Here is a 16,393-nt window from a genome sequence, read left to right on the forward strand (position 1 = left end):
AAACTGACCCGTCGTAATTCATGTAGATATCTGGGAAACTCCCGTTTATGGCCACATCCGATCCCGGCCAGAAGAATGTTCCCGCCTTCAGCCCCTGATACATGGCTGTGTTCCAGATCTGAGGTCAGAGGTCAAAGGTCAGCACAGGACATCAGGGTCTCAGATGCGTGTGTGTTTGTGTGTTTACCGGTTGTCCCTGGTACCATCTGGGATTGTTTTTCTCACTGTTGGACAGACTGAAGGAGGCGTCGAACACGGGGTCGTACATGTTATTATCCACCAGCCCGTGCGACTCAGTGTACAGACCCTGAACAAGACCAAACACATGACATCACTTCCTGCACTCACACACTTTAATCCAAGACACCTTACAAAAACAAGACACTTCATCATGTTTGAGCAGGAATTTCCAAGACTCTAAACAATCAACATGATGCTGTTAAACCTGCTTCACACACAATCTCTGGACGATAGTTTAGAGTGTTTTCTCCAGTAAAAGCTCTTTTAGTGTAACTGTACAAGCGTCCAGCTTCAGCGGCTGCTTCAGGGTCAAATCTGGACTGATTTTGATCAGAATAACTGCAGTCATATCTCCAGATGAACTCTTTCTGGACTGAAGCAGCTCAGCTTTACTTGATTCTCCATCAATCATTTTCTAGAAAATCAGTGCGTCTCAAATCTGATCATCAGGATCTTTTGAGTTTAATGGAGAGATAATAATGTTTTGAATGTATAGGTTTCATAAATGTAGACCGTTTTGAGCAGCCGTGTTCAAAGGAATTTAATGAAATACATTGAAGTCAATACTAGTAATATTCAAATACAATTTTTTAATTTTTGAAGTTGTTAAATATTGTAATAACAAGGTAAAAGCTGTTAACATTGAAAATTAGCACATTCTCTCAATAGAGACATTACTCATTAATAAATAACTAAAGTCAAAATTATTATTGTAAATCCCATTTTTTCATCTTTGACCTAAGAGGAATGCAGATGCTCAAGACTTCTTTTTATGAAAAAGAAGAAATTCATATTAATTCATTTAAAAAAAAAAAAAAAAAATGCAAAACGGCAAAAAAAGAAAAAAGAAAAAATAGGACTATTTGCTTTTAAACTACACACTTTTCACTAAGTGTAAGCAGTAAGTTTCGGGAGTTCATATTTAGTCCATCTTCTATCCTGAAAAGTCTGTCTTGCAGAGATTGACTGAAAATGAGCGGCAGATTGTGGAAGATCAATTCTTGAAACGGTGGTACAAGAAGATGTGGTGCTGGTCCTTCAAGAGTCACTCTCCACTGATCGGTCTATAAAGCCTGTACAACAAACCAGTCTCTCACAACACTTCAGCATGTTATTCTTATGAAGAGAGGGTCATTTTTAGGATTTCTTACCCAAGCAAAGTCTCTGAGAAGCTGATACACTGTTCTTCTGGAGACTGATGTTTCCTGATGGTTTCACACTAATTCATCTTCATTCTTCTGTAGTTAACGTGTCTTTTCTTCTCCAGCTGTTTTGTTCTGACGCCGCTGACCCAGTGAGCATTTCACTGACCGATGGTCATGTCTTCACTTTGCACTTTCTGTATTTGGAATATTTCTCACGGGGATTTAATCACTTTTGACTTTTCAGTCTGAGTTCAATCTCTTTTTTGGCTCAATTCATGTGAAAGAAAACCTGACTTATAATTCTGCATATAAGGAGTTTTTCACTTCCAGCCCTCACGGACAATTATATACCACCCATTAATGATTAAATACATTATTTAAGATTGGTGTGGTTTGGAATTGGTCAAATGTGCTTGGAATAAACAAATATGATCAGAATATGAACGTGCCTAATAATGATGTACGCACTGTAAGATGTGCTCACTTTACTCAGAGAGAGCCTGATCTCGAAATGGAACATGAACTGCGAGCGCTTATTGATTTTAATACCCCGCATATTGATAGCATGAAAATGATAAACAATATTAGAATGTTTGCGGGAGCGGGACAGGGTTTAGGAAAAGTGTCCCGCGCAGGGCTCTAGCTGCGCATCAACACACGACCCCATCTCCAGCCCAATCATTAGTGCCGTTTCCTTCTGTCTTTGACAGCACATATAGGACCATTCTTGAAATAGCACCATATACTAGATTAATCCAAGCACTTTCAAGGACCTATGTTTGTTTTCAAGTACTTTCCAGGCCTTGAATCCATATGACTGAAATACAAGTACTTTCAAGAAGCGTGGGAACCCTGTAGCAATAGCCAACTATACATTGTATGGATCAAAATTATACATTTCTCTTTTATGACAAAAATCATTAGGATATTAAGTAAAGATCATGTTCCATGAAGATATTTAGTAAATTTCATACAGTAAATATATAAAAACTTAATTTTTGATTAGTAATATGCATTGCTAAGAACTTCATTTGAACAACTTTAAAGGAGATTTTCTCAATATTTAGATTTTTTTGCTCCCTCAGATTCCAGATTTTCAAATATTGCATCTCAGCCAAATATTGTCCAATCATAACAAACCATACATCAATGGAAAGATTATTTATTTAGATTTCAGATGATGTAGAAATAACAGAATTTACCCGTATGACTGGTTTTGTGGTCCAGGGTCACATGTTGTTATATCCCTTCTCCTTGCTTCTCGAGGAGAAGCGATATAACAACATCAGCAGCCACAGACATTTACAAAATAGGAATTTCTGAAACTTCGGAACAGGACGGTGCAGGAGGAGTGTGTTTGTGTCACATGACTCACTGTGATGATGGAGTAGTGGTTAGGGAACGTCTTACTAGGGAACACAGCCTGCATGAAGGGCGCCGATGTGCCGCAGCGTCCTGGACACACACACCGCGGTTTAGTGGATTACAGAGGATGAACACGTGTGTGTGTGTGTTTGACTCACGGATCTTGTCCAGCACTGGCACGACCGTATGCCACGACTGCAGATACTCGGCTCTCAGACCGTCCAGAGACACCAACAGCAGCGGCTGCCTCTTAAAACTACACAAACACATCATATGAGTGAAGACGTTCACCCTTTAACTTCATGCTGTTCTGATGTTTTGTGTTCATCTGCTTCTCCCATTTGCTCTTTTCACATTGACTATCACTCTATATATTAATACGGAAATGTACTATTGTAAAAGTGTAACCATGTTTTTTCTATAGCTAAACTTTTTTTGTGTGGCATGAGTGATGCTTCATTCACAAATGAATCGATTCTGTTCCAAGACCTCAATCAAACAAGTAGGCAAAATGGTCTGAATTGGTTTGCAAATCAGTTTGAACGATTTGTTCAGTTTCCTGCAAGCACTGAATCATCTGAAGTTGTTTCTTATTCATAACACAAATTTGAAGAATACAATGAACATAGAGCGTTATGAAGTGAACTGAAACCAAATCTGAAGATCCGAAGTAACTAGCAACATTAAGGATATTTTGTCCTCTTTAAGGATCACTGAAGTAACTACCAAGATTATTATACTTGAGTAAATACTTGCACCTTTTATTAAAGTTTTTGAAAACTCTACCCACCTCTGTTAGAGCTGCAGTGATTCACTCATGACTCAAGACACTTATTGGACATTAATGTTTGCACTAAATTACCACATTGTAAATAGTGTTATATTTTATTATCTAGACACTCTATGGGACATTCATGTCTGCACTCAACTACTATACTGTAAATACTGTTACATTTCTATCCTTAAATTTATCTTGTCTATTATTATACTAAGTGCCTTTTTATTTTATTTTATACAGTAATTTTATACTTTTACTACATTTACTATGTTCTGTGTGCTGCTTTCTTGTTTTACTGCTGCTGGCCTCTGTGAGCTACCAAACAAATTTCGTTGTATAACTACAATGACAATAAAGTCTCTTTACTCTTTACTTTATGACTGATTCAGCGGTGTAGCGATTCATTAGTAATTCACATGCTGAAGTCATGTTGTATATTCCAGTCTTTGCTCAGTGAATGAAGCGTGTGAACTCTGATATACTGTAACATCTCATCTCATCTGTTTCTCATCTGTGTAATTCCTCTCTGATTTTATCTGAGTATTAATAGGCTTTTCTACATCATGATTGTGATGAGATTCAGTGCAGGTTTTGTTCACTTCACTTTGATTTGAGTTCATTCAAGACAGAAATTCAACAGAACTCCTCAGTTTTACTGGATTGATTTTTTACAGCATATGATCATAATATGTGTCCCTGCAGCACAAAAGCAGTCATGAGTAGCACAGGTATATTTGTAGCAATAGACAACAATACATTGTATGGATCAAAATTATACATTTCTCTTTTATGACAAAAATCATTAGGATATTAAGATCATGTTCCATGAAGATATTTAGTAAATGTCCTACCGTAAATATATCAAAACTTCATTTTTGATTAGTAATATGCATTGCTAAGAACTTCATTTGAACAACTTTAAAGGAGATTTTCTCAATATTTAGATTTTTTTGCTCCCTCAGATTCCAGATTTTCTAATAGTTGTATCTCAGACAAATATTGTCCGATCATAAACCATACATCAATGGAAAGATGATTTATTCAGATGATGTATGAATCTCAATTTACCTCAATGTACCCTTATGACTGGTTTTGTGCTCCAGGGTCACAAATGTGTGTGTGTGTGTGTGTTACCTGGCGGGACATTTGGCAGTGCTCATGTCGACACACTCATCCTGAACCCACTCTGTGTCTCCTGCATCACACACAGAAGAATATTGGAAGATTAAAATCATGAGATATTTGGCCTTCAATGCATTTGTCACTCTGATACTGAACACTCAAAAACACTCTAAAATAATGTGACATTGTTAATCTTTATAACTCGTAAAATTAAACATTTTTCACTCAGAAATTTGCCAGTGAATTTCAGAAATTACTACAAAGAAATAGAAAGTAACACACTGAATTAAACCATTTTTTTGGGGAGAAACCTGAAATAGTTTTGACTTATTTACAGATTAATTTTCTATGCTGTCACTGTTTGTGTGGTTCAGAATGAAGTGTGTGCTTTAACTCAACACACATCAGACTCCTGCTGCAGAAAGCGCCCGAGTCCCTGAAGCACAGACACACTGCTGCTGCTGCTGATGATGATGATGATGATGATGCTGATGAAGGTGGGACTCACCCTTGCAGACGCTGTTGTAGTTGGAGCAGCAGTCTCCTGCGCTCATGCAGTCCTCAGAGCAGTGGCACCTGCTGTCGGTCATCCGTCTCTCTCCGCAGCGCAGCGCAGTGCACTCCCAGCTCTCAGCTGCACACAACAGCTCTACCGTTTCATTCACATTCCTGTTATAACACTCACATTCTCATGCTTGTGTTAATATTCCATCTGTTAAACATCCCTGAGGTTATGGTAATGTTCAGCAACTGTGAACATCACCTTACAAAATATACGTTTTACAGACTGAACTTAAATTTACAGTAAAAAAAAAAAAAAAAATAAAAAAAATAAAAAAAAGTGTACTTCATTAACTTAAATATTGTTAATATATCAAATGAGTAATATGTGACTCTGGTCATAAGGGGCATCTTTTTAAAATTGAGATTTAAATGAAAATCTGAAAGCTGAATAAATCATCTTTCCATTGATGTATGGTTTGTTATGATAGGACAATATTTGGCTGAGATGCAACTATTAGAAAATCTGGAAAATATCTAAATATTGAGAAAATTAATTAAAAATTAAGTTGATATATTTATGGTAGGAAATGTACAAAATATTTTCATGGAACATGATCTTTACTTAATATCTAATGATTTTTGTCATAAAAGAGAAATGTATAATTGTGATCCATACAATGTATTGTTGGCTATTTCTACAGATATACCTGTGCTACTGATGACTGCTTCTGTGCTGCAGGGTCACTAATGTGTCTAGTGCCTTTATAACATATGGACACCCGGCATAAAACATATGATCGATACAAACAGCGCTTCCACAAGCTGATGGAAATACCAATATATAGGTGCACACAGTGTCATACACACACAAATACAAAACATCATAAGACACACAACACTAAAACAATGCAATATAAATTAATTTAACAGCATAAGATGGAACATTTAACTCTAATGTACAGAGAAACTAAAACATTTTTTCACTTCCAAAAATTGTAAATTGAACAGTATTTTACAGTAATGTTACATGAAATGTCCCATTAGATTTATTATAGCTTGTATATTGAGTACAGTTAAAGGCAATTATAATAAATATCAGACTTTATACAGTAAAAGGATATATACTGTATGTTGTTGCTCTCTCGTTGGCCTGTTTGCTTCTACTTTGTAAGTCGCTTTGGATAAAAGCATCTGCCAAATGACTAAATGTAATGTAAAAATTATTGCAATTATAATGGTGAAAGTTAAAATTGCAATAATTTTTCATAATTGCCTTAATTGCAATAAATCAATAAAGAAATCAGTCACAGCAAACATCAGCAGGAATTCAAGCTGAAAATTAATAAATGAATAATGTGGTTTGGGACAGGCTGGTTGCTTATTATATTTTGACACTTAACAGATGCTTCTATAGAGGGAATAATTTATCATCTAACTTGATTTAGAAAACATGAAGGCAGTGTAATATCATAACTGAGTCGAACCATTAGTTAAAAATCTGTCAAATGTCTGTTGATATTTTTGTAAATCTGTTTATATGAGATCAGAGACACAAGAGCAGACATTTAGATGATGACACACATTAAGGGCACTCACTAGGCAGCAGACAGATGTCTTTATAATCAAAGCAGCAGCTGTGAGTCTCCACACACTGACTATCACAGCGACACGACGCTGAATCCACATCCAACGGCTCGTAACAACGATTCCTGCAGGACAACGACACATCTGAAACACACACACACACACACACACACACACACACACACACACACACACATCAGTGGATAGGTGAACGTCCATGTCATTATTTCATTATAAAACAATGTCCTAATACAAAAAAAAAATGGTTCTAACAATATAATTTTCAATAGGCAAAATATCATGTTTAATATCTGGCAATAGCATAGCAACACCATAGCATACCCAGAATACCCTGGACACCACATAACAACCTACCTACCTAGCCATCTGAGAGACAGTATGGCCTTAAAAACAGACTTTAAGCTTTTAAAACTGCTTCAAACTTAAAATATCCAAACTTAAAATATTTAAACCACAAACTTAAAACCTCCAAACTAATTTTTTTTAAAACTTAAAATCTTCAAACTATTTTTTTTTTTAAACGGCAAACTTAAAATCTTTGACATCTTTACACTTAAACTATTCAAAATATTACAAATATTCAAACTTCAAGCTCACTCCAAACTTTCTAGCTAGGCTTTCTCAAGTCAACATGAAGTTTGTCTTTAATGTTTTTCATCTATTTCTGTGTTAAACACAAGGTGCTGATGTTGATGTGTTTCTCACCTTTATCCCTGCAGTCCTGCAGCTGGAGACCGAGACCCAAACCCAAACCCAGAATGATCACCACCACACACGCGGCCAGAAGCACCGAGATCTACACACACACACACACACACGTTAAAACATCAGAGGCTTAACATTATAATCCAATATAATATAATAATTCAGAGATTCTAAACACTAGTGGGCAGGAGCATTAACTTAGAATGGTCTTATAATAAGTTTTATCATTTCATTGTTTTTAAAAGTTCTCATAACTTAAGTCAGTTTGCATAAAAACAGATGGGTAAGACTGATTTTCCCTTGAGACAGCGTCTCAGCATTCTGCATAGTGGCACTTAATGCAACTATCCCCTGATGTGAAAGAAAATTAAAAAGACTTTTAAAAAGTGCAAAAAAAGCATTATTTCCTTATCAAAAAAGAAAAGAAAAAAGAAGCACAACATGATCTGTGATTGTATTTTGATATTTCATAACATAGTTTATCAGGCCACATCATCACATTTATATCAGCTTCACTCCATCTGTTTAACACACACACACACACACACACACACACACACACACACACACACTAGGGAAGTGCATCTCATGACATATGAGATATATATGCAGCAGCTAGCGATGCATGTGATATGATTCAGCTCTATTATGATGCAGTGCGATTCGATGCAATGGAGGTCACTTTTAACGCCTCGAGGCCTGTTTCATAAAACAAGTTCACCAAATAAACCAGCCTTATTTCAGTTAACCTGACTCATTGTCAAATGATTTGGTTCCATAAAGCACATTTATCATAGGCCTAGATCAAGTTTAGTGGTAACTTACGCTGGGAAACTAGCCTGGTCTATAGTAACCTGGTTTTATAACAGCTGTACCTTTTATAGTTTGCAGAACATTACAATCTAAAATGGCTCTTTAAAGCATTCAAATTAAAGTTTAAGTTTAAAAAGGTAATTGGTCGTTTATGGAACCCCTTTAGCCCTGATTGATTGATTTGATTTGTTATTTCAAGTCAGGTTTTGGACTAATCTGTGTTTCCTCGGGTCTCTGTGCTGTTGTTGTGATTCATCATCGTCACGCGCTTGAGAAACAGTTTAGAAGAGAAATCAATCTACAAATAAAATATTGGTCACAGTTTATTGGTCACTTTCTAAATAAAAAGTATAGCGCATCCTCTAGTAAAAAAAAAAAAAATTATATATATATATATATATATATAAACCGTTTTTTACCGATGCAAATATATTAGAAATGATGCATCACGGTATAAATGACAACTTGTATCCGATGCACACTTTTTAAACCGATGCATCACATCGTTCACTTTTTATGCCGATGCACTGAGCGAATCCTCCCATCCCTACCACACACACACACACACACTCACACACACACACACACACGTTGGTTTTTGTGGTTTATGGGGACTCTCCATAGGTGTAATGGTTTTTATACTGAACAAACTGTGTGTGCTATTGCCCTACACCAACCCTACACCTAAACTTAGCCCTCACAGGAGACTTTGTGCATTTTTAGATTTTCAAAAAAAACACCATTTAGTATGTTTTTTAAGCCTTTTGAATTACGGGGACATAGGCAGTGTCCTCATAAACCACCTTCATATTGTAATACCTCTGTCATACCCATGTCATTATACACATTTGTGTCCTCATAAACCACATAAACACACACACACACACACACACACACACGTCACGTTCCGTTCATGGCTCCATAAAAATGAAATAGCTCAGTAAAATATTCAGACTTTGTATTTCAGTTGTCCATTGCCAGTCGTGTGTAGTAACTGATTACATATTTTCAGGATTACATAATCAGATTCCAAAAATCAAGTATGCAATTAGATTAGATTACATTTTAAAATGCTCATAAGCAATTATAATTACTTTATGGATTGCATGATTACATATTAACAAAATGGCAGTTAAATTATTTAAACATTATTTTCCCAAATTCCGTTTTTTTCTTTTCAAGTTTCCTTTTCTAAATATTCAAGCATTTAGCTTTGACAATATTCACAATTCATTTTCTCCAATATGAAAAATTTGTCCATTAGAATTTGTAATATAATTATCAACAGTGCATACAGTAAAATAGATTTCATATATATATATATATATATATATATATATATATATATATATATATATATATATATATATATATATATATATACACACACATACATGCATATATATACGCATATATATATATACACACATATATACACATGTTAATACTGTTTTTAAACAATTAGAGCCCGTCTGACTGCTGATGAGTGTGTTTGAGGTTTCCATGAATGAACATCTCACACTCATTAACAAAAGCCAATCCATAACTGTGATGGGACATTATTATTCATCTAGAGCTCATGAAACCTCTCTGATCCTCCACAGATGATCCTACAGAAACACTCACCAAATCAGTCCTTCTACCATCAAACTGGAGTCAATAAGAGGAACTACTCAACTAATAAACTCAAAAACATGACTTTCACTGGATCCAGTAGGATTTATGAGATCGATACATTAATAATCAGATGAAAAGAGTCTCAACTCACCACAAGGACCTTCTTCTTCTGCTTACTCTTGAACTCCATGACGGCGAGAAGAACCGAAACACACTCAGACCTTCTCCAGGTGTGTGTGTGTGCGCGCGCGCGTGTAGTGCTGGAGTGTGTGTCTGAACTCTGGACTGTTTGAGAACAGCAGCTGATAACACACACACACACACACACACACACGTGTGTATCTAAGTTAAACTGTATTTCTATTTGAGTGCTGGGACTTCTGAATAACTATGAAAGTACAAACATTTCCTCTAATAATACAAGCTGCTCAAACTGAGATGGTTATTGCAGGATATGTCGTGATGATCAGACTTTAGATATTGTGCAGATCAATGTATTTTAGTCATTGATATACTATTAATATTTTAAATTTGTTTCTCTTTTAATTTTGGTTAAAGCTTTAATAATTCTGTTTTTGAGGTGTTAGGTCTATTTAGTATCTATACATTTTATTTGTGAGTTTCAGTTAAATACTTCAATTTAAACTAAGTTTTGAGTTTCAGTTTATTGCAATAACCCTGGTGCAGATAAACTGGAGAGAATGAGGTTGAAAAACAAGTGTTAATATTTTACTGCTCAGTATCAGATTATCTGCATTTTAGTTTGGTAATAAACAGGGCAGAGTGAGAACCAAATGCACACGCAGATGTATGTGAACAGCAACATGTGACACAAACCATGTTTTTTGTTGATTTTATTGATGGAACGTAATCATTAACACTCATTAGTAAGACAGCATCACTTGCTCAGATGATGGTCACATGACTGTCTCCTGCCATCAGCAAGCAGATTCACGATCACTGAACACGCACAAATTCACCTTTCACACCTGTGTTCTCACACTTTTTACACGCTAAAGACAAATCCAGAGCGAACAGAGAAACCAGCAGGACAAATACTAACACACACACACTTAGTTTACACGCTGCGTTCACCACGTCATAATTACCGCAACTACTAAACAACCTGGAACAATCACATCCTCGCAATCATGCCTTTCTATGGAAAGACTAAATAATCAATAGATAAAACCAGAACACAAATAAAAGACACTGGTAACATTTCACAATGAACTCCTATCAGTTGATGACTTTATGCATTAACAAATATTAACTAACAATAATGATTCTTACAGTATTCCTTAATATTTGTTAGTCATTAAAAACACAACTGTACATTGTTAGTTCATGTTAGCTCAGCGCCATTATGAAAATTATAATTTGTATGTTAATATTATTTAATGTATTAGGAAACGTCAAAGTGAATATTAACTGCACTGCAAAATATGTTCTTCAGTATTTCTCTTGTTTTCCAGGTCAAATATCTACACATCTTTAAATCAACATACATTTACTGGAGAAGCCAAATGACTATGAAATCCTGCATTTTTTTTAAATTATAATCACAATTTTTAAGCTTAAAATAGTTGTTTATTTATTATGAATTTGAATTTAAGTCTTTTGCATCCATCAGTAAATGCATCTCATTTTAAAAATGTGAGAGATTAATAAATGCTATATGTATTTCAGTTAGTTCATATTAGCTAATGCGGTTTACTAATATTAACAAATGCAACTTTACTGTTAGGCATTAGAGTCGTTATGCAAATGCATAGTTTATTTGCCTTTGTACTATAGCGACTAAAATGTAACTATTGTATGTTCTTTGGTTTGGATTTTAGATTAATCTTGCATTATGATATTAACAATAGTCAATTATAGGAATCATTATACTAAAAATAAAATACAAAACTCAAGCTGCTGCAATTTTAAATGTGTTTTTTTCCATGATATTGCACAAGTGTGAGTGTACCAAAAAAAAAGAAAAGTTTCCAAGTTTCGCAAGGATGTGAGCGCACCTGGGAATCTGGTAATTGCATGACGGCGTGAACACAGGTTTACAGACGTGAGGAGCTGGAGGCTGAAGTGGGACTGCGCTTGTTTGTTGTGAGCCTTGAGACGGTTTCATCATTATCAGCTTGAAGGTGAATAATAAATACGACAGTGTATAAAACTATACAGTGGAAGTGTGGGGTGCGGTGAGTGTTAGACGTCACGTTACACGTCATCCTCAAAGGTCCGCATGTGTGTTTTGAGCGCCAGCACACGCGTGTAGGGCAGCGCGGCGGAGCGGAAGAAGTCCAGTCCCGTGAGCAGCTCCACGTCTCTCACTCGAGCCGTGTGTAACTTCAGCAGATCCTCCACCCAGTGAGACTCGGCCTCGCAGCTCTGCAGAACACAGGGTTAGCATTTCATTTAACATGCCACAAAACGGTTTCAGAAGTAGCTTTCTTGTCTGTATTCATGTATTTCCTGTTGAAATATGAGAAAGTAAACCAAAAAGGCAAGAGAACCAAAATTTAAATGCATAAATAAAATTTGTCTCAACTACTGTACATAACATTGTGAAAAGATTCAGGGAATCCAGAGAAATCCCAGTACATGCACGGCAGGACACCTCAAGTGAATGTGCTTGACCTTTGACCCCTCAGATGGGATTGCGTAAGAAACAGTCATGCTGCAGTGTTAAATATATCCACATGGGCTCAGGAGTACTTCAGAAAACCACTGTCATTTACCACAGTCTGCTGCTGCATCAAGAAATGCATCTTGAATATCTGTTACTCCAGGAGAAAGCTCTACATCAATTCAATGCAGTGATGGACCAGAGCTCATCTCAGATGGTCAAAAACACAGTGAAAAAGTGTGCTGTCCTCAGATGAGTCCGCATTTCAACTTGTTTCTGTCTTCAAAGAGGGACCATCCAGACTTTAATTAGCGGCAGAAGCACAAGCACACATCTGCGTGCAGCAGAGCAAACAGCATGGGTGACCGGCGTGTGTGTGTGTGTGTGTGTGTGTGTGTGTGAGGGTACCAGTGACATGAGGCTTATATTGGGATTGCACAGAGACATACTGCCATCAAGATGATGTCTTTCATGGGAAGTCTATGGTTAGTAGATTAAGACAATGTCAGTTCTGATTCTGCATGTGCTACTACAGCGTGGTTTTGTAGACTCCGAGTGAATGTGTTAGACCGGCCTGCCTGCAGTCCAGTTCTGACTCCGATTGAAAATGTATGACCAGTCATGAAAAAGGAGAATCACAACGACGATCACAGACTGCTGAGCTTCTGAAGGCTTGTTTCAAGAGAGACTGGACAAACAATTTGCTAGCAGAACTTTAACAATAAGAATCCTCAATTCCCAAACAATGAAACATTGTAATTAAAGGGAAAGTTGACGTGACAGTGTTAAACGTGCCTCTGTCCCAACTTTCAGTTCATGAAAATCGATTCATTTACAACACATTTATGTTGGTCAGTGAAAACTTTTCTTTGCACTTTTGTCAGTTAAATAAAAGTTAAAGAACGAACAAAATCAGATTGTATTGCTTTTTACACAATGTCCCAACTGGAACTGTGGTATGAATGTGGAGCAGCTTAGATTATTTGATGAAAAATGACTGGGTTAAACGGAGATCTTTGATTTCAGACTTTGAGCACAGTCTTGAAGATAATTTACTCTGCCGTGTTGTCCAGGAGGAAGAGCGGAGGTAACGTTGAGATGTGAGCAGTTGTGTAAAGGTGAAGCCAGAGGGTTTTATCTGAACTTCATCCGCCCGTCAGCACTGACTCACCGTCTGAACCGCAGACTTTAGCAAACACTGCTCTTTCCAAACTGTACTTTTCACCATTGCGTTAAGAATATAAATCACATTTAATATAATTTACTGGTGAATCATAAAGCAGTGTCACTGTGGCTTAATTAACAGCTCACTCTCTGTGTGTGTGTGTGTTGTGGTCTGGTGTCATTTAGAATCTAAATGGCTCCATCTGCTGGTCAATCCTCACACCTACATGACAAACTACACACATCATATTCACTAATAATAATTACGCACATTATTCATATTATATGCACAGGAGAACATCTTACAAACACTTCACATTTCTCAAGTGTGTGTGTGTGTGTGAGACTGACATTGCAGCTCTCGCTGTTGTGTGTGTGTGTTAATGAGTGAGTGAGTGTTAGTGATGCGCGGGGGCGGGTTGTAAAAATAGATACAGTGGTGCAGGACGGGCCAAATAATTTCATTAAAGCGGGACCCACGGGTTGGAAAAAACCCGACCAGTGCATCACTAGTGTGTGCGCGCGTGTTTTTGGGACAAATGAGGACGTAAATTTGTATAATGACACTAAAATGAACACTCGCCAAACACCAAATATGAGTAAAAATCTGTGTTGGCGAGTACATGTAACCGTGTCAGTCGCCAATTGGCAGGCAAACTTTTTCAAAGTATTACAATGCAACGCAGAGAGAAGAACAGCCAGGTTTAAAAGGGATACTGTACACACCGAGCCGCTCTTTACGGTCATTTAAGACTACGTTTACAAGGTAACTGGCCAATTTAAAGTAAAACCTGCCAAAATGAAGGAACTAAAGAAAAAGAGAAATCACTCGACTGATTAATAAAGATGAATCTGTATAGCTTATGCATATGCAATTTATAGTGAAGTGTATGTGAAGATTGTTTTAAAATCACTTAATATTTCAGAGCCTATTAAAATGTTAAAAATAATGGCTCAGTTATACTGTAATGTTGAATGGCTATATTAAATGCATTTTCCCTCAATTTTACCTATTAATTAGAGACACCAGTAGCAGTATTGGTATCAATACTTCATTAAAATGGGCTACTTAGTAAAAAGATGCCAATAAAAACATGTTTCTACATTAATTTGGGAGGTTCAATGTACATTTATTTCTAATTATGGCAGGATTGAATTTCCATATAATTTCACAAAGTAAAAAATTATATTTATAATATGTATAATTTTATTTCCTTCTATATTTTTCCTCCCATTTATTTATTTTAAAATGTATGCATTTCCACATTTATTTATTTCTACATTTCTTTGTCTGTAGGGTATATATTAATATTAATGCTACTGAGGAGCACCTATCCGCTTGTCAAGGGCTGAAGTGTCCATTTATAGAATGGCTCGTAACTGTAATTGTATATTATATAGTATATAATATCTGTAGAGGCGTTATTTCAGATCCAATACATGGCGGGTTTTCATGCACGTCAGCAAGTTATTAACAGATTTTATTCCTATTTTTCCCAGTCTTTGAAAACATATTTCCTACATTACTTATTTTATTTTTTGTTCAGTCATTTAGATGTGTATTTCTATTTTTTTTCTGCCCATTTTTAATTTAATTTATAAATTCATTTAAACAAAAAAAAAAAAAAAAACCTAAATAAAGTGTAGCCTATAAAGTCCAATCAGAAGTTAATTATAAAATCACATTGCAATTGAATAAAGTTAAAGGTGTAATCTGCCGATTGGCCTGCAGGTGACCTCATAATTCTGTCTTGTGATGCATGTATAGGGATTTACGATTATTCCAGAGCACTCGTAGACCTACGAAGATTTGCAGGTACTACTTAAGTTTCAGAGTAATGTACACTGTGAGTGTGTGTGAGTGTGAGAGAGAGAGAGATACTGACTTTGCAGCTCTCGCTGTTGTCCGGTCTGTGTGGCAGGATGAAGCAGGTTACTCTCAGATCTCCGTCACACTCGTCTAGCGTCTCGTTGAGCTTCTCACAGCTGCTGATGATGCTGTAGAAGTGAGTGGGGATGAAGACGGAGCCCAGCGCCAGCCTGCAACACACCGCAGGAGAGGAGAGAATAACTGAAATAATTACATTTAAAAATATTTATATATAATGCATGCATATAACTAAAATTGATTTCTATTTAAAATAAATATTTAACAAGAATTATTTTATATTAATTAATTTGACAATTTAAACATGTTAATAAACATAGCTTGAGGGTCAGGGTTGTGAGTTTCTCACTCTTTGATCTTCTCCTCTGGGTCTCTCAGTCCGTCATGATCGTGGTCAAATATGGGTCCCATGATCACATTAATGCGGTTTTCCTCAAGGCTGTATCTCTTGAGGACGTCCCTCTGCAGGAAACTCCACACCCCTACACACAAACAGTTTATTTAGTCTCATTTCTCTCTCAACACGTTTATTCTTAGGTGTGATGTTTCATGTTTTCAATCATACGTTACTCTGTTTGAACTGCAGCAGTGAATGGAGCTAAAATACATATGTATTTGTGAAGTATATTTAATTAAAATATGAGTTAATTCATATGCACAAATCAGTTTTTATATAAACAGCAATTCACAAACTCAGCAAATTCATATTCACAAATGCAAGTTTGCACTTCTGATTTTACGTGCACTGATCGTTGCTCTGCGGATCATTGTGTGGATTGCTCTGGATTGGTACCCATTTTCAAACTTTCCTGCCCTGTGGT

The 16,393-nt window shown here is 36.2% G+C and overlaps 2 protein-coding genes across 3 annotated transcripts in view; both read right to left on the bottom strand.

Moving 5' to 3' along the window:
- LOC306847099 (ectonucleotide pyrophosphatase/phosphodiesterase family member 3) overlaps nucleotides 1-10,133 on the bottom strand; it is a 34,446-nt gene extending 24,313 nt beyond the window's left edge. The window contains exons 1-9 of one of the 2 annotated variants that reach the window (XM_079380872.1): nucleotides 10,046-10,133; nucleotides 7,465-7,555; nucleotides 6,751-6,882; nucleotides 5,159-5,284; nucleotides 4,663-4,723; nucleotides 2,909-3,006; nucleotides 2,761-2,840; nucleotides 188-307; nucleotides 9-118 (exon numbers count right to left, since the gene is read on the bottom strand). In XM_079380872.1, coding sequence (XP_079236998.1) covers nucleotides 9-118; nucleotides 188-307; nucleotides 2,761-2,840; nucleotides 2,909-3,006; nucleotides 4,663-4,723; nucleotides 5,159-5,284; nucleotides 6,751-6,882; nucleotides 7,465-7,555; nucleotides 10,046-10,084 — 857 coding nt within the window. In that variant the 5' untranslated portion in view covers nucleotides 10,085-10,133. Of the gene's footprint in view, nucleotides 1-8; nucleotides 119-187; nucleotides 308-2,760; nucleotides 2,841-2,908; nucleotides 3,007-4,662; nucleotides 4,724-5,053; nucleotides 5,073-5,158; nucleotides 5,285-6,750; nucleotides 6,883-7,464; nucleotides 7,556-10,045 lie in introns of those variants that run through there. The other variant, XM_079380873.1, reaches the window with a different exon arrangement.
- A 620-nt stretch (nucleotides 10,134-10,753) lies between these two features.
- Nucleotides 10,754-16,393, bottom strand: part of LOC306847098 (autotaxin-like) — a gene marked incomplete at its 5' end in the record, with an annotated part of 29,071 nt that continues 23,431 nt past the window's right edge. The window contains 3 exons of the mRNA XM_079380871.1: nucleotides 10,754-12,282; nucleotides 15,571-15,724; nucleotides 15,922-16,054. Coding sequence (XP_079236997.1) covers nucleotides 12,112-12,282; nucleotides 15,571-15,724; nucleotides 15,922-16,054 — 458 coding nt within the window. The 3' untranslated portion in view covers nucleotides 10,754-12,111. The remainder of the gene's footprint in view (nucleotides 12,283-15,570; nucleotides 15,725-15,921; nucleotides 16,055-16,393) is intronic.

Source organism: Barbus barbus (assembly GCF_936440315.1).
Source record: "Barbus barbus genome assembly, chromosome: 27".
In the NCBI taxonomy this organism is placed as follows: Eukaryota; Metazoa; Chordata; class Actinopteri; order Cypriniformes; family Cyprinidae; genus Barbus; species Barbus barbus.